The 25691-nt window shown below is 43.4% G+C and overlaps 1 protein-coding gene across 2 annotated transcripts in view; it reads left to right on the forward strand.

The window, feature by feature from the left end:
* Positions 1-25691, forward strand: part of PDIA5 (protein disulfide isomerase family A member 5) — a 137097-nt gene that overhangs the window by 35911 nt on the left and 75495 nt on the right. For both annotated transcript variants that reach the window (XM_019554365.1, XM_019554366.1), the window contains exons 5-10: positions 276-321; positions 6819-6911; positions 8670-8730; positions 14191-14258; positions 20756-20847; positions 20955-21026. In XM_019554365.1, coding sequence (XP_019409910.1) covers positions 276-321; positions 6819-6911; positions 8670-8730; positions 14191-14258; positions 20756-20847; positions 20955-21026 — 432 coding nt within the window. The remainder of the gene's footprint in view (positions 1-275; positions 322-6818; positions 6912-8669; positions 8731-14190; positions 14259-20755; positions 20848-20954; positions 21027-25691) is intronic.

Consider the following 25691-nt stretch of genomic DNA (forward strand, 5'->3'; position numbering starts at 1 on the left):
TGTCTCTCCCAAGATCATGCCTTTAGTAAATGGTCTCATTAAGGCTTCAGAGAGGAAATTATTCATTAGAGGCCTGTTTGCTTTAAGCTTATTTCTACCTCCCCCACCTCCCCCCTTCTTTAAATTGCTTTGCATTATATTTTGCACAATTCTGTGACTTTGGTGGGATAATTTATTCTGGAGAACAAGGTGTCGGGGAGAGGGGGGAACAGCTGTATGATTTTTCAGAAAGATTCCTGAAAGTTCACACTGTTTCCCTGTTCCTCATTCAACAGGGATGGTGCATTTCATACTGAATATAACAGAGCTGTCACGCTAAAGGTAAAGTTTAAATATGTGAATTTTTTTGACACTGCAGAGGAGGGGAAGGAGTGGGAGGGACATCTGTGGATTAAACAGATGTTGACACTCTCAGTTTCATGTTACAGGGGCACAGGGTAACTGTCATCAACAGCTGTTAGGGGAAAAAACCCTTTAGGTCATTCTGTCTACATGCATCTCTCAGTCCCAGAAAAGCTGTTTGCGCTTAAGAAGATTGAACCCGTGTTACATTGCTTAAATTGTGACTTTAGTTGCAAACTGGTATTACATAGGGTGTTTTTTTCCCCTCTGCCAGATCCTATTGATAGTTGGCTGTAACTAATAGCATTAGCTGGACAGCTTTTATGGAAGGGATTTCCCTGTTGTTTTAGTAGTTATCAGCCATAAAGAGAGCAATGAAATGGCCTTTTCTTTCATCTGATTATGGAGCCTCAATTCATATGACTATACCCTGAGCACAGGAGGAATGACATGACCATCTTCCTTTGCATAAAGCAATGGGAATCAAATTCTATGGGGACAATAAAAAGGAAAAAAAATGTCAGTGACTTAAAGCAGGGGTGAGGGGGACAGGGGACAGAGGGATGTTGTTGCTCATAGAGTAATAGGCTAAATGCAGGGTATACTAAGCAGAAACTGTACAGCCTTCCCTTGTGTTTTGCTACTAGCTGGCAGGGGGGCTGGCAACAGCTTGTTTGCGCTGAGCAAATGGTTACCCTGAGATCAAATTTACTAAATCAGAAGACATACAATCTGAACATGGCCATAGCTTAGACCAGTGTGTAGTTTGTTGCTGCCTCTGTGAGGGGTAACTTGACTGGACTGGAGTGACTTCAAGCAGTGTAGGACTGTGGTATGTGTCTACTCTACGTTTGTGAGGCGGTAAACTTGCTGTGTCCGCAGGGGTGGCCAACATGTGGCACATGCATCCTATATGTGTGCCATTCAGCAGGCCAAGGAGGGGATAGATAACACAGTGGCAGATAAGTCAGGAAGCAGAAAATAGAGCAGCAGATCAGGCAAGAAGCACAGGTTGGGAGCAGAAAGAGGACCTTCCCCAACTAGATCATGCCAGCAAAGGCTTTGTCTACCCAGGTCTTAAAAACCTCCAAGGATGGAGCTTCTACCACCTCTGAGTAACCTGTTCCAGTGTTTTACTACCCTCCTAGTGAGAGAGTCCATCCTAATATCCAACTTAAACTTCCCTTGCTGCAACCTGAGCCCATTGCTCCTTGTTCTGTCATCTGCCACCACTGAGAACAATCCAGCTCCATCTTCTTTGCAACCCCCCTGCAGGGAGTTGAAGGCTGCTATTAAATCCCCCCTCAGTCTCCTCTTCTGCAGACTAAATGAGCCCAGTTCCCTTAGCCTCGCCTCATAAATCATGTGCCGCAGCTCCCAAACCATTTTTGTTGCCCTCTGCTGGACCCTCTTCAATATGTCTACATCCTTTCTATAGTGGGGGGGCCCAAAACTGAACACAGTACTCCAGATGTGGCATCATCAGTGCTGAATAGAGGGAAATACTCACTCCACCTGATCTGCTGTCAACACTCCTACCAGTGTAGCCCAGGATGCTGTCAGCCTTCTTGGCAACAAGGGCACACTGCTGGCTCATATTGAGCTTATTGTCCACTGTCACCCCCAGGTCCTTTTCTGCAGAGCTTTTGCCCAGCCAGCCAGTCCCCAGTATGTTTTGATGCAGGGGATTGTTCCATCCTAAGTGCAGGACTTTGTACTTGTCCTTGTTGAACCTCATGAGATGCCTTTTGGCCCAGTGCTCCAATTTGTTTAGGTCACTCTGAATTCTAGCCCTGACCTCCAGCATATCTACTACTCCCCTCAGCTTAATGTCATCTGCAGACTTGCTGAGGGTGCACTCCATCCCATCTTCTAGATTATTGATGAAGACATTGAATTAAACCAGCCCCAGGACTGACCCCTGGGGCACTCCACTTGATACCGGCTGCCAACTAGGCATTTGAGCCACTACTAGCCTCTGAGCCCAATGCTCCAGCCAGTTTTCTATCCACCTTACAATCCATACTTCCAGTTTGGCAGCTCGGTAATACCCACAGAAGGAGGGCCCTGATCCCAGCAGAGGCATAACTATAAATGTTGGTGCCTAGGACACAACTTTGGGGATAGGAGAACTCTTATATCACCTCTGGAACAGTCTTGTGCTCCCCTCTCCATCCCCCTCTACCCACCTGTAGGAGCCAAGCTAGCGAAGCCCAATTCTGCTCAGCTCCAGGAGGTTGCAGGACTGCTGCAGATATGGCAAAGACTCTGGTGGTGAGTGGGCATCATTCTGGTACCCTTCTCTCAGTGCCCAGGACTGGTGCCCCTCTTGAACCTCATGGGCCCCAGTACAGGTGGGAGGGAAGATGCTCTTGCTCCAAAGGCCATGCACTTATCTGTTAATTGATCCATTAAATTCACCAGATGTCCTTTTAATATATTTTTAAAGAGGAGTTTGATTATACATCAGAAGTCGGTGTCAATCCATTTCACCTGCTGCTAGCTTTGCTACTCTGATTTCTATTTTAAAGTTCGTTCTTTCTTTCTCTACATCGGTGGTTCCTAACCTTGTTAGGCTCAAGGCGCCTCTCATGACAGGTCTTAGTTTTCATTCATTTTTTGACTGCATAAAAATAATAGAGCAGTTCTTCTGTTGCAGGGAACTTAGGAAGACCACAACAGGATACAGTGTTTTTAACACTAGGGATTCTCACTTTACGTTTCTGGGTTTATCTTATAGGAGGAAATGGCAGATTTCAGGCTAAACAGCTAGAAGGCAGGGCAGATGTGCACCTTTTTATAGGGCTTTCATAAACCTGTATAATGAAGTGAACTTGGGTTCATGAAAGCTTGTCTCTGTCTCCTAATAGAGAGAGAGGCATTGAGGCACTGAATGTCTGGATTTGGTCTGGCCGCTGGATTCTGTCTCAAAAGGGGCTTAAAGGGGGTGGTGATAGATTTAGGGCAGCCTCCAGTCCTCCATACACTTGCCTAGGCGTACGCATCAAAGCCCTTGCTGCGATGGTCACAGCACTCTGTAAGGGGCATAAGGAATCTGAGGCAATTACCCAAATGTCCAGGCAGCCCTTTTTAGGAGTAGCCTGCTTGCCTCCCTTGAGAGAGGTGCTAGAAAAAATCCATGGCCCAACCTGAGAGAGAGAGAGACAGACTGGGTTGGGGCACAGATTTATTTGGAGGCACCCCAGGGTGCCCTAGCACCCTGCATAAGAGTCACTGTTCCGTATGGTCTGCTTTCTCTTCCTCCTCTTGTTGTCTTGCATATGCTGCGACCAAAACCTTCTCAACTGCATTTCAGCTGAGAATTTCTAAGTACACTGCAAACATTAACTCAGCCATGCAGCAACACTACTCAGAAGATGCTATATATAGATGGGCAGACTGAAATGCAGGATGCTAAGGGACTTTTTTCGTGTCACCCAGCAACAGGTATCTTATTCTCAGTCTTTTGCTTTCACCAACTGACTACCCAACCTCACTTGCAGCCTTCCAAAGTATAAGGCAGATGCTCCATAAACACATGTCTGAACATAAAGCCTTCACTCTAGGATCAGGCACAAGGAAAATTTTCTCCTGACAGCAAAAATCTCATTAAAACCCAAACTTTTTCAATACAAGTAAAGGGAATAGATAGAACCAGGAACCCACTAAATTAGTTCTGTTGTAAGCCCTGAAGTGTTTTAAAGCTTGCTTTTGTAAGTCCCTCTTTTTAAAAACCCAAAAGGTCCATGTGTCTCATCAAGAGGATAAGCCTCTCTTATTAGCATCCCTACGGCATTATAGCTTGAGGGAACAAAGTGCAGGAATTTGCTTTCTGAGCATGGCTAGTTATCATCTTTATATAGTTATCATTATTTATAGCTAACCACCATGCTTATTCCATCATGCTATAAAACATGGTTTGTCCGGTCTACACTGCAAGATGAAACAGTGTTCCTGACCTCTGCTCCATCAGTATTACCCAACAGCTTTGAACTTTTATTTCAGGAACACAGGTAAAGCACAGCTTGGTTTTGGTCTCTGCTGCAAGATCAAAGTGTGTGGCGTGTTTCTTTCCAGGTCTTTTTTTACCACCTTATGCCCTGTCAGTGTTGTAACTGATTCTCTGTGTGGTGGTTGCTATGTTATGGACTGGTCCTTGCTCTGATCTTTAACTATTGGAGTGCAAGAACCTTTGTAGGAAAGCGTTTTTTTGTTCTTATGATTAACCTTTTGCATTTCCTGTGTGCTTTATTTAAAAATAAATAAAACCTTCACAGAGCAGAGGAATAAGTGAAGGGCAGTACACTGCCTGCCCTTGCCAGAAATCATTACACATCTTTCTTTTATTTTTTTTTTCTGGCAGAGTGAGAGACTGGATGAATTTAAATCTCCCTCTCTCTAATCTCCTCATCCTCTAACAGCATCTGTTGCTATATGGCTGAACTTCGCAGATGGGGATTCCTGAAACTAGAATAGTCAATCACACTCATTAGCAGCTCAGAGACTGACCCCTGTCTCTCTTCCCTTGTGTATGTCTGAGATTTAGGCACAGTCTAGTCCGGGCAGAGAGCACTACTTGAGGGGACATTCTTAGCTGCAGTGCGTCTCCCTCTCCTTCCATAGAGCATGTTACTGAGCCTTCTCCAAACTGGTTGGGGCTGGACAGGCTGGTATGGCTATAGCAACTCGATCCTGTTTATATTAGAGCCGTGTTTTAGAACGTGGTTTGTCCTGCTTAGATGGGACCCATGTGTTACCATCAGGCAAAAAGCATGCTGCTACTTTTACAAGCGCCTGTGCAAAAACAACACTTATACTCTGCAGATCTGCACTTTGGCTCTGTATGCTGACTTCAGGGACCAGAATATGCTGTCAACGGAGGGTTTTTAAAAAGTCTTTTTTTTTTTTTTGTTCTTTTACTCCTCATAGCTCTGCAGTGGCAACTCCTACAGTAGCTTGAGCCAGATCTGTTTCTTCTTGTCAGTTTATTATTTTCCTCAGCTCCCATCAGTAGCACCTGGGCAGCCCCACTGAAAGCAAAAATTGCCAAGGTGTCACTGACCTTGCCTGGACTGGAATAAAAGCTGTATTAATACATCAATTAATACATGTGCAAATCAATTTATGCATTTGCAAAGCCTATTCTAGGCAAGTCCTTAACATGAGCTCAGCTGAATGGGCGTCAGTCCAGACTTTGATTTGACCAGTTCATCATGTGTTGTAACGTATGTGGCAACGGCATGCAAGAGTGTTCAAATAAAGATCTTGCAGGGGCAGGTTGCTCATGCCTGAGATCAGAAGATCTCCAGTGCAACTCCCTTTCTTTGCTGCTGCAGCAACATCCATTAATTATGTCCACAAAAAGAGAAGGGCGTCTGCACTTAATGTAAGAAGAGAAGAAGTCAGTTTCCTGCCTGTTTTTGTCATTCTACAGGGCAGCAAGGGACAAGGGAACTGGGTTGCTTGTGTGAAATCCGTGCTTATACCCCCCCGAGCACTGACATTAAAGCAACAGCAATCATCATGGGTTGCTCAGGTCTCCAGTGCTAAAGTTGGTTGTGTCACAGTTCACAAAGGAGGCTGGACATAAGTGAAATCCTTAAACTCGATATCAGAATTACCATGGTCTTATCTTGACCCATTTCACCCATGGCCTTGAGTTGTAGCTGACACCCTTTGGGCTAACTTCTTTTGATGTGACCAAATATCTGTGATCTGCCAAATCTGCATCAGCCCTGGAAGATGTTATGCATGTATGTTTGTTTAAACCTTAAGCTCATATGTTGTAGAATATCTAACGGTGGTGTAAATGGAATTTTTTTGTGTTATTCTCAGCTGGCTTCTTTCCTCTTCTGATTCCTTGTTACACCCTGGCCGAAATTAAGATGTAAGCTGAGTTAGGTGAAAAATGGCACAAGGAGGAAACTAGCAAAATAGTTTTTCTCAGACCAACTAACTTTTAGTCCCCAAGCTCTGGAGTGTGATCCTCTTCATAGGAATAACATCTTACTCTCTGAATTGGTCCCAAACTGAAGAAGGGTGTGAGAATTTGCGTGGCATAGGAAGCTAGGCCAGGGAAACAGATGTGGAGGGGCTGCAATGCTGCTGAAGGTAGGGCAGCTGAGGCCCCATGCACTGCTGCCACACTTCTCTCTACACTCAACATGTAGAGGGCCCACATCTGTCATACCTTCCCCTCCTTAGAGGGGACAAGTGCCAGCGAGCTGTGAGTCATTCAAGGAGCGTAAACTTTCCACCAGGCTCACAACTCCACTCTTTGTCCTAAGGAACTTCTGCTTCCTAGAGATTATGGCTGCATTGGTCTTGCCTAAAGCAAGCTAGTGCTAGGGCAGAATACCAATGGCTGTTACTTGAGGGAGAATACAGTGTGGAAGGATGGGGTTCAAGATGGTGCCTGTCTCCTGTTTTGTTTCAGTTTTACATTTTAAAGGCCCATTTCTTTCTATTCATTGCAGTCCATGGTGGCCTTTCTAAAGGATCCAGAAGGAGCTCCATTGTGGGAGGAGGATCCAGAAGCCAAAGATATTGTACATGTCGACAGTGAAAAGGTATTTTGAACATATAGACATGGGACATTGGTGAATGTAACATTGTTAAGGAGCATCTATATAAGCCCCATTGTCTCCCTTCTACTGAGGAGGAAACTAGGGCAAGAGTTAAGTGATTTTTGCCAACTCAAAGACCTGTTTGCTGTGGAGCCAGATCTCTTTGCTCCCTGTCTGAGCTGTACTTGGCACCCTGCTGCTGGGTATAGATCTTGCCTGGGATTTGTCCTTGCTTGGCATTCAGTTTAAATGCACCTAAAGATCTGTCCCTGTCATAAGGAGTTTGGGGTACATCATAAATGACCTCTAAGATGCTTAATCAGGGCTCAGGTCCTGAGTCCCAAAGATCCAGATCAGCTCTTCTCACTGGACATGCCACCACTTAGGTGCCTAGATGCATTAGTCTTCTCCATTTTGGCCCAATACAGTCACTAGTTGTCTAGACTTGGGCTGCTGGACATGTTCAAAAGTCACCCTGAGTAGTTACATATGTGATTTGGTCCCACCTAAGCTCTGTTGCAAGTTTAAACTGGTCTGGGTGTGCAATTTGTGCCCAAAGTCTTAACCCCCATGAAAGAGCCGATGCATGCTGCTTGATACAAAATGATGGCAATGAAGTAGTGGTGGTGCCCACCTTTTACCCAGTAGCCTGAATGACTGGCTGATCCCAGCCAACTTGGTCTCCCAATTCACTGTGTAGAGGAAGCAGAAATACCTTGCCTTATTTACTAGATGCCCCTGGAGACAAGACACCCACGTTTTAAGTGTTGTAGAAGGTAAGTGGTGGCACTTTGGAGATGGATTAGGATCTATCCTTTAGAGCGGGAGAGAGGAAATTTTATCTCCAGTTCCAGGGTTGTCATTAAAGCTCTGAGATGGCCATGCAGGATGTTTTTGGCGGAGGCAGGAACTGCTGACCCCAGTCTTCCTGTGTGTCAGCCTGTCACTGTTGGCCCTTTTCTCTCAGTTCAGTGGGAAGTTTCATCCCACCTTTAAAAGGCCAGGATCATTGTAGTGCTAACTGCGATTTCCTCTGTAATCATCATTTTGGTGTTTTGTATTATTTTCCAGTCTATTGATTTTAAAATTTTAATTGATTGGTCTCTAGCTGGTATTTTGTAAAGAGCGTTTTCAATTTTCTACCTTTCGTTTTTGATATTGAGAACAGTTATTTTGACATTCAGTTTTTGTAGGAAGATTAATTTTTAATGTTCACCTTTTTTGTACTCTATTATAAGCTCTCATGGGGTTGCATTCAATTTAAAAACTTCATCTGGTTTCCCTGCCATGCCAGCACTAGAAGAATCTATTCTTGTGGCCTCTCATGGCCCAGCTTTAGGTTTCGTGGTGTGGAAACTAAACCTGTCCCAGTTTTTCATAGTCTTACTTCCTCAAATCAGGGTGTAGGTATCCATTTGAGAGGGCTGGGGAGGAAAATATGTCTAACTGTAAAAACTTTAAAAGCTCTGTGGACCAACAATAGTAAAGGTCCCACATCTTAACACTGAAAATTTATCTCAGTGTATTTAGGGAATATTTGAGCCCCATGATGATTTGTATTAATCCCACTAAGCTGGAACTGAGTGGAAAGAAGTGATTCAAGTTCTGGCTGTTTGCGAGATTTGTTTTTATTCCTTAACTAATTGAGTAAACAAGCAGGAGTGTCTTTGAATATTATTAACCTTTATTTTTTCAAGTTTAACACTGCTAAAAGTGACTGGATCCATTTAACAGGGACTTTTCTGTCTGATTTGTCATTAGGAATTCAGAAGGCTTCTGAAGAAGGAAGACAAACCTCTTCTGATGATGTTCTACGCTCCATGTAAGTGCTCTGGCACTTTTTATCACTGTCTCCTATGACTGATCATCCCTCATCTCTACCCTGAGCTGAGTAGTGTTCTCCTGACGGCCTCCTCAGTGACTTAAACATTCAGCTCCCTGAACTGACACTGCCTTTATCGTTTGTCTTCAGTGCTCCTTTGGGTTTCCTCCACTCCTGGCATCTACTCTCTCTCCTGGCCAACCATTTTTCTTGCCCTATTCTTTGCTCTAATTCTGTCTTTCTACCGTCTTCTGATAAGTGTCAGGTACTGTCTCATCAGGCCACTGGGTCATTTCATTTGTACATGACTTGTTTTGTGCATGTCTGGTTTTCTCGTGTTCTCTCGGTCTACGCCAAGTGCATCAGACCAAATGTATGCGGTATTGTGGGCCCTGCACCCTGCCCCATACAATAATATAAATGCACAGGGTCTATACATACTTTGTCATGGTTGCCAGATCTTATAAGTAGCAAATCTCCAAGGAAGACTACAGCTCTGAGTGCAGCCCTGTCTGATGTATGACAGAAGGGAGAACACATTGCTCATGCTGTACACCTGAGGCACAGTGGTGTGCTGAGTAAAGGTAACCCCCAGTCCCTCCCAGCAATTGGGAATGGGGTTTGGTGAGAGGAGGAAGTAGAAAAGAAAGCATATAAAAGTCGTAACAAGTTAGAAAATGACAGCAATGTAACAGCCTGACATTGTGTTGTCAGAAGCTTTAGTTTGCTGCATGAGTACATGGTGCTTTCTGACTTCATTCTGCAAACTTTACTGTGTGTGAATATCGAACTGTTGCTATTAGGCAGTTTCTTCAGACTGTTCTTCAAACATAAAGCTGTTATGATCGAGTACCATTGCACCAGAGCCATTGATCACGTGGTTGAGCAACTGTTCCCTTTCTGTGGCCTGCCTGCTTTCCATTGAATTTGCATTGGATTGATGTTAGATGTCACCTGCAATTCGTGGTTATTGCTTTGTTAAAATGAGCCTCCCATGTCAGAACTCTGATAGCACCAAAGGATACTTATCTGTGGCTTCCTGATTCCTCACTGTGTATAATTCTACCTTTAGTCTCACGTGAATATTGCTCAGATGACCAGTACTGCCCATGACTTGACCTAATGGATCAGGAAGAGCGTGTGCTTTCCTTTTCATGCCATATACTACAGCACCTTCCTTTGAACTTTGCAGCTGCAGAAGAAAGCTCAGGTTCTACCTCTTATGTGGCTGTGCCAGTTTCTGATTTTATAGTACGCATTGTAGTGGGCTACTGCCTTGTTTCAGCATGAGATGATTTGCTTGTTCTGGGCTTGTAAATCACCCCTAGAGGGACATTCCCAGTTCCCTGAATGCTTTCACTATTTACCTCTGCCGTTTGTAATCATTTTCTATAGGTCCTCTCCCCAGATGTACCTCATCTTTACCTTTTGTTCTCTTTGTACCATTCCCCTAGCTGCTCTGGTTTTTCCCAGGCTTCCTTTCTCTGAAAAGCAAGGTACCTGCCAGCTTTCAGTACTTTTACTGCTTCTAAACTGTGTGAGGAAGCCTGAGTTTCTTTTTTTATCCTTCTCTGATTTCTCACATCTTAATTTCCTCATTTTTTTTTATTTAATACTAACTTCCTAACTTAATTTTTTTTTCCTCCCACTTTTTTCTTTTCATTCTTTCCTCATTCCACTTACCCTGGGAAGACCAACCTCATTCAGGAATCAGTACTGTGTTGGTTATTAGACTCTGAGGATATTGCCTGCTGTCTTGTGACAGGGGTAACCTCTTGTAGCTCTGACCTATGTCATGTAGCTGGGAGCAGGAAATCAAGATGAGCCTCTTACCAGCACTCCTGTGTTTCACACTTATTAACCTGTGTTGGAAGAAAATGTAACCTCTGGCAAGAAATTAAACCGAAATCTCTGAGTCTCGGAAGGAATGATGAAGGCATTTGCAGTGTGTCTAAGATTTCTTGGAATTGGGTACTACTGCAGAGAAATTTAAAGATAGTGAAACTTTCCATTTGGCTATATTGTGGCAGCTTCATAAGGTATAGATAGAAGAACAAATTTATAAATGGGGGTAAGCTGCACTGGTTTAGCTTCCTATTGTGAGATAAGAGCAGACCCATCAAATAGTTGATGCAAAACCACCAATATGTGGCAAGTCTCCTACCACCCATCACTTATGTAATTTCTCTGTATGTTCCAATAAGCTTTACAGAGACTTGGTACATCCTGTGGGTGGGAAGATGAAGGTGACTGCCAGGCAGTTTCTTGCACTTCCAGGAATACTGCAACCTGCATAAAAATATTACTTGGGGAGAAGATATGTTTTTCTGACAAATTAGCCACCATGTAAGACTATAGGCTGCTCTCCTGAACCTGTATAATGAATCCAAGTTAGACCCAACTGAGCAGGTGGACTAGCTGGAGTCCAGATTTAGTTCTGTAACTAGTGTTTGCAAGATTACTGCAGAAAGTAGGCTTCATCTTGCAATGTCCAATGTAAAATATTTGTTAGTATAAAATATGGTTAGTACTATTATAAACTCGGCTTTTGAAATGGAACTATTAACAAGCAGCAAAAGAGCACAAGTGCATTTGATATAGAAATTCACTCTAAAGCATACAGGGAAAATGCATGAATAAAGCATATGACAGGGACCAGTTTTGTTTGCAATGCATGAGGAGGAGCAATACAACACAAATATACACGTACACCAGAGCTGCAGGGTCATGTGTGCAACCAAAGCAACCGCTTTGCAGAAGTTAGGTGTTCTTGGCACAACTTAAAAATAACACAACCCACACAGGAGAAAAAATATACTGTTAGAAGATGGATCTCATGATTCTCACAGAAGTTTAGGGCTGGAAGGGACTTCGTGAGATCATTGGGCCCAACCCCCTCCTCTAGGCAGGAAAGACTGCGGTGGTCAAATAATGATGATGAAAATAATGATGATGATGATGGACATCATTATTGTCAAATGCTGGTGATGAAAGTGGAGTAAAGTGCCTAGGTCTCTTGTGATGTAGTTGCAGCCATTGTTTTTAGAAAAGACTAGTGCCTACTCAGCTTGTTTCACATGGCCAGCACAAATGTGAACACTTGAGATAAGGCCAAAATGTTTGATCTGTAGAAGGACACCTACCCCACATTCATGTTTTCAATCAGTGTAACACCATTGGTGAGAGCAATTTTATAGTCAGTGTAGGGTGGATCCACACAAGGCAGCAGTGGGACTAAGTTCAGAGCTTGAGGGAGGGAAGACAGTAGGTTAGGTGATGTTTTTGAAGGTATGCTCTTATTTTCTAAAGGGAATCTAGAAGAGTGCAACTTCTTAAAAAGGTGGAGGGTGGAAAGAGGGAGGATCGTAGCCAGGGCTGTTGGAAGCTCAAGATGAGTTGGTGGGATGAGAAGTAGAAAGCAAAGGCACCCTTGCTGCTGATGTGGTAGTGAACATGAAGGCAATAGACTGAAGTAGCTACGAGCTGAAACCAGCTGTTGAGTGGACTGCATCTGATTAATTTAGTTTATATTGGTTCAGGCTTTGGTGAAATGGATGGTTGTGCCATGTACATTGTGAAGTTGCCTTCATTTGAACTGGCACCAATCCTCTGTGTTGTTGTCAGTCTCAGAGGGCAGGGTTAGGATGGTCATGGGACCTGGAGTCCTCCTCTCTTGTAAAAAAAAAAAAAAAAAAAAAAAAAGGCATTTCTCCAAGCTGGAGTGGACATTCATTGATGAGGCTGACCAGAATCCTTGTTGCCAAAATTTCCAGGCAACAGTAGCAGATATTTCTCATGTAGCCTACGGCACTACTGATCATTGTTTTCCTGCTGTGTCATTGCCTGGAAGATAAATCTGACTATCATCACTGTGGTCCCAGGAGTAGTTCAGAGACATCTCTTCTTTGATGCATAACAACTTAGTTACTGCCCTGCCCCCATATCTGGCTTTACTTGGCAACAGTAAACCCTCTGGTTTACAAGGCGATTTATTTTCTAATCTACTTAACCTCCTACAGCACATTCCAGCCACATGTCTTCACTCTCTTTTCCCTGGCAAATCTGCCTTGTCTTTTGCCCAGCATTTGGGGTATCCATGTGTTACTAGAGGCTCTTCTTTGACCCAACCTCTTCCCTCGGCGATCAGGATAGCACTACTGGTCTTCCAGTGTCTTTTTTAATATATTCAGGAGAGGTGCCTCCAATTCAATTCCTGATGCTTGCTAAAAATAAGTTAAATATGAAGAGGACTCATTTTAACATGCAAAAGACTGGTTTCGGATTTGCTTGTGCACTGGAGCCCAAGTTTGGAGCTTGGATTTTGGTAAGTGAAGGCCTTTCCCTTGATACAGGAGAAAGGTTAATACATTTTGAATGTTCCAGGGGCCTATTTATTGCTTGGAGCAGGGGTAGACAGCTCCTGGCATGCAAAGGCATTTGGCTGGGCATTCACACCTTGGGCAGGGAAGCTGCTGGGACTGCTGCCACAACAAGGATTGGGCCCCTTGCACGCCAAGATCTTACAAGACAAAGTTGTGGGTGTTTCTGGCACCCTACCCAAAAAAGTTGCTGACCCCTGGTGTACAGGATCAGGCTTTTTGGCTGCCTATACATGTGCTTGGGGGGAGGCATTTTAATTGGAGTGGTTCCCAGAGAGTCACTCCAATTAAAACCAGCTCACTGTTGCAGCCCCACCCCATTTCAAAATGGCCATGGGATGCTAACTAAAGCTAATTTGACAAGCTTTAGTTGAAGCACCCACAGCCATTTTGAAACATGGGGTGGGGCTTAATCTACGTGACACCCAAGGCAATGCCAGACGGTTCCAATTAGAATGAGGAGAAGCCTCGGTTAATTGAATCTGCTTGTTCTCGTCTAATTAGAATGTGAATGAGCACATCTCTGGGCAGTCTTTAATTTTAACCTTCCTGTCTAGCTCTGCTAAAGAGAGGCTGTGAGCAGGGCTTACTTCCAGCACTGGGAGTGTATTTATTAAGTGGAAGTGGAGAGATGTGTTTAATAAAGGCTGTGCAGAGCTGTTCTGATCATTTTATTTGAGGGGAAGTGGTGGTTGGGAATGCTGTTTCAAATGTTAAGCATTTCAATGAATGTTGGCCCAGAAACCTGAAACTACTTCTAGTTCATCGTGCTACCTCTCGTCATGCTGCTACTTCTAGAATTAGGACCTGAAAGATTAATTTGACTAATATGGATAAATGCACACTTTTCAAAAAGGAAAATTCAGATAGAGCTACTGTACATCTGGGGTACAGGGGATATTGTTTACAAATGTGACCTTTTTTTACCTTAGCTTTTTGGCTATGCTAACACTTGGAAAGTAGTTTCAAAAAGCATTTTTCCATATCTTTTACTGTCTAACATGCCAGATTTCATCTGGGAGAGTAGTCTGAAGGTTGGCATTTCTGAGATGTTCACCATCTTCATTTTTCTTTTGCCCAGGGTGCGGCGTGTGTAAGAGAATGATGCCAGCTTACCAACAGGCAGCCACAGACCTGAAGAGTAAATATGTAAGTGAGAAGATGGCATGAGGCATATGTTAAATTAGTTTGTTTTATCTTTTTCGAGGATGTAATGCTGTTGAGATTTAATCAAATGGGAAATTTTAACTGATACTAGGTTCAAGGAGAAATATTTGAAGCCAACTGCAGCATAAAAGGGACAATTTCCACTCCTTTTACTTGATTCTAGTAATGTATTTTCTCTGGTAAGACAAGCCACGGGGTAAAATATAGACTTCTGTTTTTTGAAAGGCAGAATGAAAAACTAAAGATCTTTCCTCTTATAGTAAGTACCTGAGTAGCAGCAGCTAGGGAAGGAGCTGAATCGTGTTTAGTTCCCTGAAGATTTAATTTCACTTTTACTTAGTAAGGCAGAACTGCTCTTACCATATTTCTCACACATAATGCCCACTACAATTTCCAGCAGCTGTTTTTTTGGAGGCAAAGTGGTTGTTTCATTCAAGAAAATACGATATTTTGGAGCCTAAAGGGTAGACGCACCACCTAAATCCAGAGTGGCTCTCTCTAGAACAGGCTGTGTATCTGATTCTGCAAATGCTTATAAACATAAACTCTGAGCATGTAAGTAGTCCTGTGAGCAGAGGAAGGGTTTTGCAAAATTGGGATCTAGCACTCTTCTTTTAACCTAGAAACCTATCTGAGAGTGTGGCCAAAAGTGTCTCTCTAAAGCATTCATTTAAATTCTTACTGCTTACCTAGTTTTATACACTGTGCTTGGAGGAGAAAATGGAATTTGTCTCTACCTAAGTAAGGAGGCTGATTTTTAACTGGAAAGCACAGGAATTGATAGAGCTGTTTGTTTTATCTTGGCTGTTTTAATATTCCAAACGATGTATAATAAAGTTTTAAATAAGTTTTAAAGAACTGGTCATGATAATATCCTACGGAAGCACATTTCATGGAACAATCATGTGTTGTGTGTGTAACGCATAGCACTGATAATCTTCAAATAAGACATAGGCACCCCCTGGTTCAAGACTTTAAAATACGTATTTTATAAATAAATTCAGAGGGCATATAATGCAAAAGGAAAACCAGTGTTGGAGACTTGGGCATGTTGTAGCTTAAGCAGTGTTTGCTTTCAGCCTGACTGCTTACCCTTCACTTTGTCACAGTTTGCTGGCTTTACTTGAGAGAGGCTGTGTGTGGCAAAGCAAATGATGAAGACTGAGGTTTACTGGCAGGGCAGCTCCAGTCACTGCATCACAAGAGCATTCGAAATCATCATGCTCTCACATGCCCACAAATAGCTGAAAAAGTTTGTTTGCCTAGGACTAATTCAAAGGGAACTTGCATTTATTTAGAGAACAGTATGGCTCTTTAAATATCTTTTTAAGAGCATTCTGGTTGGATGAAACATCATTAAAATCCCACCTGTCCTGTCATTGGAATTTACACCAAGTTCTTCTTCAAGATGTTCCTGTCTTGGGACTGGTAAGTTTTAAGGCTCTGTGACTATAAATTTATAGGAATTGGAAGCATAAAAAGAGCTAGACATCTTGCACTGTGCAGAATGCACTCTGTGTTCCAGTAACTTTCCTTTTGCCTTGGCTGCAAACAATCTTCTTTTTCCATGGAGTCGTGACTTGGGCTGGAGAAGTTATTGTTGTGCCTTTCTGCCAGATCTGATAGTTTCCTCCCATATTTTTACCTACTGAGATGTGAATGCTGGGGTCCTTGTCCAACCTTGAGCTTTGAAGCATAGGTCTGTACTTGTGCAAATTGTTACTAAGGTCACTGGGGCTTCACCTTAAGGTGAGGTGGTTAGAGTACAGGCAGTTGGTTCAGACAAACATCCTACCCAACATGTCAGTTGGGGGGGGCTGTTTCCCCACAAGCTCAGTCCTTTTGGTCTAAATCCAAGTCCAGCTGTCTATGGATTAATGCTTCTCTACTAACCAACTCTTTTTCCATCTGTACAGTTCACTGTGTCTAAAGCAAAGTAAGTTCTTTGTTATACTGCACTATTTCCCAGTGAGGTTCTTTAAAGTAGTAATGATCTCCAAAATCAAAGATTTCTACATAATTTATGACTGGCATGGATGAGCTGAGGGTTTGGCCTTTTTAACCCAAGCAGTCATTACCTGCCAGGAAATGCCAGGCTTGGAGGTCATTATTCCTATTATAAAGTTAGAAAATAAAATAAAGTAACTGCCTCTTTAATAGGTTGTAAAAATGAAAAGGTGAACCGTACCTGACATTGGTTACTGTATTCTGCCATTGGGATTGGTCTTTTCCTGTTAGTGCTATAGTTTATACTTTGCATTAAATCATAAACCAGTTCATAGAAGTAACCGTCGAGATAGAAGCTTACAGCTATCCTACCAGTGGGGTTAATTTCTGCCAATAACCTCGAATTCCTGTAACCAGTGCACTCTGTTCTCAATTCGGGAAAGTATCCTTAGTCAGCAAAGGACTTAAGCATATACTTAACCCATCCTGAAGTCAAATGAGACTTAAGTGCTTTGTTGAATAAGCATAAGCCAAAATCCATCCTTTCTTGAATTGGGATTGTCTTCCTTCAGAACAAGTAAAATGTACATGCCATGCAGTCCTAAAATTTCAGGCATGTTGGGTAAAAGGAAGGAATTGTTTAATATTAGTTTGTTTTTTAGTTGGGGTATAAGGCATATTGAAATCTTGAGTCTATAGAAATGTGTTTATTATACTCTGCATATTGTGTGCAGATTTAGATGTAGATATAGGTAGGAAACTTTTAGATGTAGATAGGAAACAATTTTGGAGTATCTGTATTAAAATGAGCTTGTTGTAATATAAGCGACTATTTTCTTACATGTGAAAAATGTCTTTCTGATGACAAAGACAGGGAAAGTGTCCTCATTCATTCTGACTGATACTAATAAGTCACTGGAGGGGAAATCATGTGTTTAGTTATTCTGAGAGACCTTTCTTAGAGACCCCTGTTAGCAAACTGATTGTGTGCTATTTAATTGCATGAAATCAGCAAATATCAAAAAAGTGTTTTAAAATAGTGTGAGAGACTCTGCCTGGAAGCCTTGATTTCACCTGTCTCTTGGAGTTCAAATCATGTGTTAAGAAGTTACCCTAAGTTTGGTTTTTTTCCCCTTAAAGTCTGAGGCATATAGGCTGCGTTCACTTAAGGTGACTGCAGCTGGACTGTCAACTTTTGTACATCATTATGGCCTAATTGAAATCAGTAGCACTGTGAAAGTTCACACCAGCTGAGCATCTGGAACACCCTGGAATACCTTTATGGACTCCTGGGGTCCTCTGAACTCCAAGTGACATTGTGCTCTATGTGAGAGTTTAGTAATTTAACACGCAAGAGAAAAATCTAGTAAGCCACATTCTCCATCCCCTTTGCCCCTTGTGTAGCCATTTGCACCAAGCAAAGTTACTACTGTGACTCGATACCACTTTTTTAACCCACTGTCACCTCCTGTTATTGACAATGTAAGAGACAAAGTGTTGGAGAATCAGGCCCAGTACTTCTTATGAATCAAGTAAATGGTTGGTTTCCTTTGAATAATCAAATAGTAAAATTAGCAGAGGGCTAACAAAGACATTCTTTACTCTGCTCCTTTCAGTGCTCCAGGTGTCCTTCCCAGGGCAGGGGAGGAAACACCAAAATGTCATCTTTTGTGACTCTCTCCTATATGTCCTGAGGAGAGACTGACCTCATGAGGAGTCTGTGGGTTTTTTTGGTTCATGCATTTTGCTGCCATTAGGAAACTAGTATTGAATTCCGATGTGGTATTTCAGTTGGAAAAAGAAAATCCTGTTTTTAGAGTGGAGGAAGAGGGCTTGGATTATGACCAGGCTGCTAAAACGATTTAAAATATCAATGTCTTCTGTCTGGAGTTAATGTTGAAGTTGCATCTCCACAGCTGGCCAGCTAGAATTCTGTAAATCCAAGGCCTACAGAAACATTTAAGAAACTTTCATCCTCAAATCTTTGCTGTTTGAAAGTACTTCAGCCACCCATCATCTTACCTGTAGGGAAACAGGATTGGGAACTCCTGTGTCTTAATGCTTGATTTTGGTTACTAACTTGCCAGTCTCGCTGAGTATAAATAGATGTCTCCTTTGTGTTGCTATAACACTTTTTACTCATTCACTTGTATACAGACATGTATCATTTGTCATGCCACAGGTGCCTAAATTCATGGCCCCTGACAGAAGGCAGCAGTAGTTTCTGCTGCTTCCTTGTGGCAGATGTCTGTTAGCTTTATGGCATGAGTGCAAGCATCCTGGAGCTGTCTGCACTCTCCAGCATCCCCAGGCAGTCGCTCTTGATGGCTTGAGGGACCTGATCCTATGCACCTGCTCAGGATCAAGCCCCAGGAGCCCCTGGCCAGCTTTCTTCACTCAGGGTAGAAGCAGATGTGGCCTGACATCCATTTGTGTCCCCCATAAAAAATTTTTATGGGGTACAAACGGTGAGCAAATAGATGTCCCTTCCTTTGTCGTGCCACATGACACACAAATCAGTGGTGCAACAAAAGGTAGTAATAAATTCTGCTGCTTTATTGCAGTGGATGTCTACTGGCTCTCTGCTTAGGGAGAGGTACACTGAGGGAATCTCAGGCCATCCCTCTACAAGTGGTGGGGAAGACAGGATTCCCTACTTAAATCCACCTCAGGAGCTCGGGGGCATGTTGTCATAAGTGGGGAAGGCCCATGCTGGTCCTAGCTTGGAGGCAAAGGACCTGGGGAATCCCTGGTGCCATATGCTTTCAGACTGGGACCCACTCACCCAGACCTGCTACTGGGGTCGCATCTAGGCAAGTGGGAAAGCTGGGCAGGTGCCTTCAAGGCTTGAGGAGCCTGATTCTGCCTGGTAATTTCTGGGGTGAGCTGGACCAGGCCCCTCAAGCCCCACAAGAACTTATTGCCCCTTGTCCCACACCTTCAATAGGCAGGACAAGGGATGGTATGTTTCACCCAATGAAGCAGATCAGTTGTGCCATGACACATCATGGCATGGCAGACCCGCTGCATTCGGCCATGTCTATTTCTAGCCTAAGGTCCTGGAGACCAATGGGCAAGGCCAGATAACATGTTTTGTCTAGTGAACTGCAGCAGAGATGATGGATGTACTGGGGGGGGGGGGGGCAGCCTAAAGGTCACCATGCTCTCACCTAGCACCCCTCACTGCATCCAGTTTGCCTATAAGGCACCTTTCATTCTCACCCGACATGTCTTGATCATAAATATTAAAGGGAGGCTGCCTCTCATCTTCCTGGTCACAGTGCTCCTACCTTGCGTCTTGCTTCTATAAAGGGGGTCCTGAGCACCCCAGCCTTATGGGCTATGCATGGCTCCAGCCACCCTTGTACCACACCCCAAGCCTTGCAGATGTACCAGATGTTGTTTGGTCCGTCTCTCAGCATGCCCCCCACAGGTGCCCAGGCTCTCCAGCCCTCATCTCTCAGCACACTACCCCTTTTGCCCTGGGGCTTCTCACTGCCCCCTTTGCTCTGGAGGTTACCACACAGCCCCAGTGCTGTGCCCACTCTGGCACTGGGGTCCCCACACTACCATGGGTCCCCTATGAGGCCTCCTCCAACCCCCATAGCCTCACCCAAACCACCAGTGTAAACCATCAATGCAAACTCAAGCCCTTTGGCTATAACATAAACCTAAGCCATCTGGCCGTAATCACCTTTGAGTCTGTCACCAGGTTTCTTCATCTCTCACCTGAATAACTGTCCATGCATACTAGCTTATTCCTTTTTCTCACTCGGGCAGAGTTCCTACCCCTACAGCTGCTGGGAGGCAACTGCCTGCCCTGCCTCAGCCTGGAAGTTATATAGGAGCCAGGCCCTGCCCCTTCTGGTCAGCTGACTCCCACCGGTCTCCCTGGCAACCCACAGCTGGGCTCCTCACTTGCTGCTCTACTTCCCCTGGTTATCAAAAGGCAGCTGGTTATAAAATGTATAATAAAAAGTGGCAGGGAAAATGATTGTTTTGAATGATCTTGTTTACTTCGTTCAGAGCCCAAACCTGTTCTTAGAAGCCTCTAAAGAGGTGTCATTTCCTGTTGCCTAAATGAGCATAAGCCTTGTTTTCAGACTGCAGTAATTGTTTTGCATTGTTTTGTCCTCTAATAATTGCCCTTTTGAGCTGCTACTCAGCCAGATCTTAAGTTTGCTGCCCTGGTAGAAGCTGAAGAGGTGGGGACAGAATGGCCTGTGTTCCAGCTAATGTCCCTATGCTTTGTAAGCTGTGATACTTGAACTGAAAAATATAGTCAGGCCTGCCACTTGCAATATCAATACCCAGCGAGAGCAATAGTAACACTCCTAAATGAGTCCCCTTTGGGTGCTTCAGGTTTTAGACAGTGCATGTAAATATGGGAAGGTTCTTGTCCAGAAAGCAGGAAAAGGTGATGAGCTACTTAAAGGCTGCTTTTACACACTATATGTAATAAGCCAGAAAGACTGTGCTAGTATGAATAGCAGCATGGTAAAGAAGCATGTGGCTCTGTTTTCTTGTTGCAGGTACTTGCAGGAATGAATGTTTACTCTGCTGAATTTGAAAGGATAAAGGAAGAATACGGTGTCCGGGGATACCCTACCATCTGCTATTTTGAGTCAGTCTTGCTTATTTCTTCTTTAGAAATCATATGCTAAATTGTAATTTCTTGTTCCTCCTTATCATCCAGGGCAGGGGCTAAAACTTGTTTTGTTGCATTAATAGGAAAGGAAAGTTCCTCTTCCACTATGAGAATTATGGTGCTACAGCAAAGGATATAGCAGAGTGGCTGAAAAGGTAAGGTATTGTACTTTATGAACTGTACCTTTTATGTATATACTTGCTGTGAACAGCAGATCAGTCCAGGGACGGCATCTCTTCCTTCTCTGCCCCCACCCTGCCTCCCCAGAACAAATAAACCTTGACTAACCTGTTACAGCTAAACTTTGCTCTAATGGTTGTTTTCATCATGCCTGCCTTCTTAACATTTGTATTATGTGCCTAATATAAGACTATCTTTGACCAGTATGTTGTGAACAGAAGGATCTGCTGTTCTTCGGGCCCCAACTCCATTAAAATGTGGACCTAAATTTTTAGGTGCTTGTTTGTGGGTAATCAACAGTAAATGCTTTGAAACACAAGACAGTATAATGTGTTTCAGCACTTGAAATCAGCAGGAGCTGTTAAAGGGTGTTGATTTACCATATTTACTCAATCCAAGATGATTGTTCCCTGCCCCCACACACACACATTTAACATGAGTGGGGGAAGCCCTTTGTCTGGAATTTGAATACAAGGTGGGGCTCTGGCTCCAACTTGGACTCGGGTTAGGAGCTGCAGCTGCTGTCCCGCTGCCACCTTTATTTCTCCCCCATCCTGCAGCTCTAGTTGGGAGTACTGAGCTCCAGCTCTGGCCCTGGGGCAAGAGCTGCCATTGTCACAATCACTGCTGTCTGTCTGGGCAGAGGCTAGAGCTGGAGCTGTGACCAAAGGTAAGCAATGGTGGAGATGGGAGCTAAGTATGAGGGAGGCAGAAGCATTGGGGGGAAGGGAGGGACAGGAGGCAAGGTGTGGGGGTGTGCAAGGAAACTGAGGAATGGGGAGGAAGACAGGTGGCAGTGGGCAAGGTATGCAGGGGACAAGGGTTAGGGGCCAGGCTGCTTTCCACGCTGCAGCTGTGGGAGGAATGATTTTAAGATGACCCTCTGATAATTTGATTCTATACACGGAAAATTATAACAGACTTACAAATTTCCTATATATAGAATCTAATTATTGGGGCGGGGGATTGTCTTAAAGTTGAAGTCATCTTGTATTTGGGGAAAATATGGTAGTCATGAAAAATCAAAGCAGCCGAAATCCTAACTCTTTTAAAAAAAAAAAAAAAAAAATTATTCCATAAGTGCCTCTGATGGTACCAAGCTTGGTGCGATGGACTCTACCTGTAGGTAGTTATTTGTTATGGCAAATACTTTGGGGGTTGCAGGGATTTATGGAAATAGCAGCGGAGTTGCTATAAACATTTGCTGAAACACTTGTTTGATGTAGATGTTCGGTGGGGCAAATCAATGTAGCTTCCTGAAAATCGGTGGAAGTACTTGTACAATGTATGAGAGTCTCTAAAATAAATACTAGTTCATGGCAGCTATGTTTCCCTTCCGCTCCCCCAACTTTATTTTTCCTCTGCCCATCTGGATTAATAGCTTGGAGAACCTAGCCTCCTCCTTTTTCCCTTTGCTGTCTCTTGTCCCCTCTTTACTGCTGTTGAAGTGCAGAGGAACTGGTATCAGGCATAGCAGTTGGCCTGGACTTGCAGACATTTCACCCTGCTGAGACCCAGGAGTGCAGCCTAGGCATTGCTCTGTGACATCAACAGGAGACTTGGATGCGCAGGGGGGTAAAATGCTGAGGCTGAGTAATACGGTCTGGATCAAAGAGGAGAAATTTGGCCATAGTCTTTAAGCCTCTTTCAGCCCATTAAGCCTTCAGACATGAATGAGCAAGAAAGCAGCTCTGGAGACAACACTGAGATGATCACTCCCTTGGAGCAAGGATATATGACTTCATCACCCAGACCTTTTTATGCTTTTCAGCTCTGCAAGGATGTGGTTATCTCCTGGCTACCACATGTGAGACATTAGATGTTTGCAAAGGGGGGAGGGTTCAGTCTGCTCACATAATATCCAGATAATCCCTGTAATATGCAGTGCTTTTATATCAGTGCTGCGACAGCTAGTGAACACAGCTACTGGAGGCAGAGCAGAACAGCTGCAAGCTCTTTCCAATGATAATCTCTGCTAACAAGCCACGGTGGGCTTTGACTGATATTTCAGCAGGCCAGAGATAAAGACAGCTGTTTGTCCTCACTTAGTTTTCAGTACACGCTTAATAGTTTCCCAAAAGACAATCTCAGCAGTTGCTTTTTTGCCCCTTTTTGTATCTTTTTAAAGAAATCACTTTCAGGAATTGTGCATACTTAATATCTCTGGTAATTGCTGTTACAATTAATATTGTATACAGGATAAATCTAGTACATGCATAATATCATATCACTTAGAGGGATATTCAGTACAAGCAATCAAATGCTGTGGCAAGGTTTTGAGAGTCTAAAATTGTAATTAAATAGCTACAGGACAAATGCATATGCTGTAAATTTTAAGTATCCTTTAAGTCCTTACCAAAAAACTCAACAATAGTTATCAGTACATAGTTCAAGGATATCTAATAACTGATGATAATTATTTTTTTTGGCAGTATTTGTCTCAGGCTATTTCTCTTTACCTCCATTGCATGTGGAAATTAGTTCTCTTTTTAAAACAACAACAACAAAAAAATAGGGGGGGAAAGCTGCTGACTGTGCCGTGGCAGAACTTTGGATCCAGTATCCTGTCTCTAAGCTTCGGGAGGGCTTGCATCTGGGTTCAGATTTCTCAGCTTGGGTTGTCTTGAGCGTGAGAGGAACTGGAGGGCAAAGAGAGGCGACTGAAAACCCAGCATCGTGCTCTGCTTTCCTGTACAGCATCATGATTTGATGGGTAGGCCGGCTGACAACACTGAGCAGCAGGGATTTGTCACTGCAGGGATGTCTGTTGTGGTAGGTGATAGGACAGACCTCTGTGATGTGTTTACATACATGAATGTGTACATGCTTATGCCCATATGCACTGTGTGTACATGTGGAGTGTATGCATGTTGGGAAACTAGTGGAGACCTTTTGAGACTGAAAGATTCTGAAATTTGCAAGAGGCAGGTAGCTCCTGCAAAGCAACAGCCTTGCTTTTCACCTTCCTCCTTCCCTGTAGATTGGCTTTCAGTATTTGGTCAGTCAATCATTCTGACCCTAAACTTTGCGGGGGTGGGGAACAGCATGGGATTGGGGATGATTTTATATAAGGGAAAGTGATCAAGTCAGCTAGGTTTATGCCTGTCCTGACCTCTTTCTTCCAGGCAGGGTTTAATTCTGAGGACCCCAGCATCTCTCACTACTTAGTCAAGGTTGTTCTCTCTCACACTGGAGGTTTCTAATGCATCAATCTGTAGATACTTGGCTTCCCTTATCTTGCTAATAGACACAGAGATAGATCTGGCTGCTATCTCACTAAGGCTTAAGGGTAGTTTTATGAGGCTACCAAAGGAGACAATTGTACTCAGTGCGCTCCTTAGCTACTGTCTTGGGTACTCTCCTGTACTAGAGCTTTTTCCTTTGCACTAAATTCTTAATATCTACCTTTTTTAGCTCCATCAATCTAGATGGTTTGCCAGACAGCTGCAAACTGCCTTAGTGGATACTTAACTCATCTCTTAGTTGCCTTTTTTGACTTCCTGTTGGGCTGTACCTTACTGCTCAGCTGTTCAATTAATGCACTCCACTTGCTGTCGTTTGTTAGTTTAATTAGCTCTTGATTACCCTCCCAGCCTTCTCTGTCATTCCCTGTCTTTGCAAACCTCATGGCCAAAGACAATGCTCATGGTGTTTAAATAGCATTTCAGATTTTTCTTGCTGTCTAGCATCAAGATGTCTCCTGTGCTTCTATCTAGTCATACACCCACACAGTCATGATTAAGCAAGATTCTTGTATAAACTGCATTCTCCTCCGTGTATTAGTTAGGTACCAAAATAGATGATTTGGGATCACTGACATTTGTCTTGCTCTTGTCTGTTAATGCCTTTAAGGTGACCAGATTCTCTCTGACTCAGTCAAGTTCTGTCCCTCTTTAAAATCTGCATCTTTTACAGATTGCCTGCAAATTACTTGCATGGGGCAAAGAACAGACAACTAGCAAGTGGCTTTTTTTTTCTGTACAATTCATTGCTTGATCCACCTACTAAGGCACTACCAGCCCACTTACCTTTTACCCACTTGTAGGTTCTCTCCATTTCTTTTTAAGATACTGAATTCACCAAGGCAGGGATTGTACTTTGTGTCTACACTGCCTGGTACAATGACACCCTGATCTTTGATTTGAGATTCCTGAATGTTTCTTATGTATAAAAAGGCCAGTGAAATGTGCTTCCTGGTTCACCAGACCTTGCTTTTTATTCTTGGATCATTTCCCCCAGTATGTGTTGATGCTGTCTGCTACTTCTGTCTGTCTCCCTTTTTCTGCTGTTACCAAACTAGGCTTTCAGCTTGGAAAGGAGCAAGGCAAGATAAATGAGTTATCTACTTTCCATGCCCTGTTCCAGGCAGCTGAAACAGTATTAGGTTTTAATCAAACATAGCAAATCTGCTTCGTTAGAGAGAGGCCAGATGTAAGCTTTCTCTTTTGGATGGGGTTTGGACCTAGTGCAGCCAGTTAAATCAATACCATCTCCAAAGTCTCGATTTTAGATGTTCCTGCAGGCTACAATCAGACCTCGACAGGTTACAAGGGTGGGCGGACGAGAATAGGATGGGTTTCAACACAGACAAGTGCAAGGTGATGCACCTCGGGAGGAACAACCGGCACCATACCTACAGG

Source organism: Crocodylus porosus, unplaced genomic scaffold (genome assembly GCF_001723895.1).
Source record: "Crocodylus porosus isolate Cpor-Errol unplaced genomic scaffold, CroPor_comp1, whole genome shotgun sequence".
Lineage (NCBI taxonomy): Eukaryota > Metazoa > Chordata > Crocodylia > Crocodylidae > Crocodylus > Crocodylus porosus.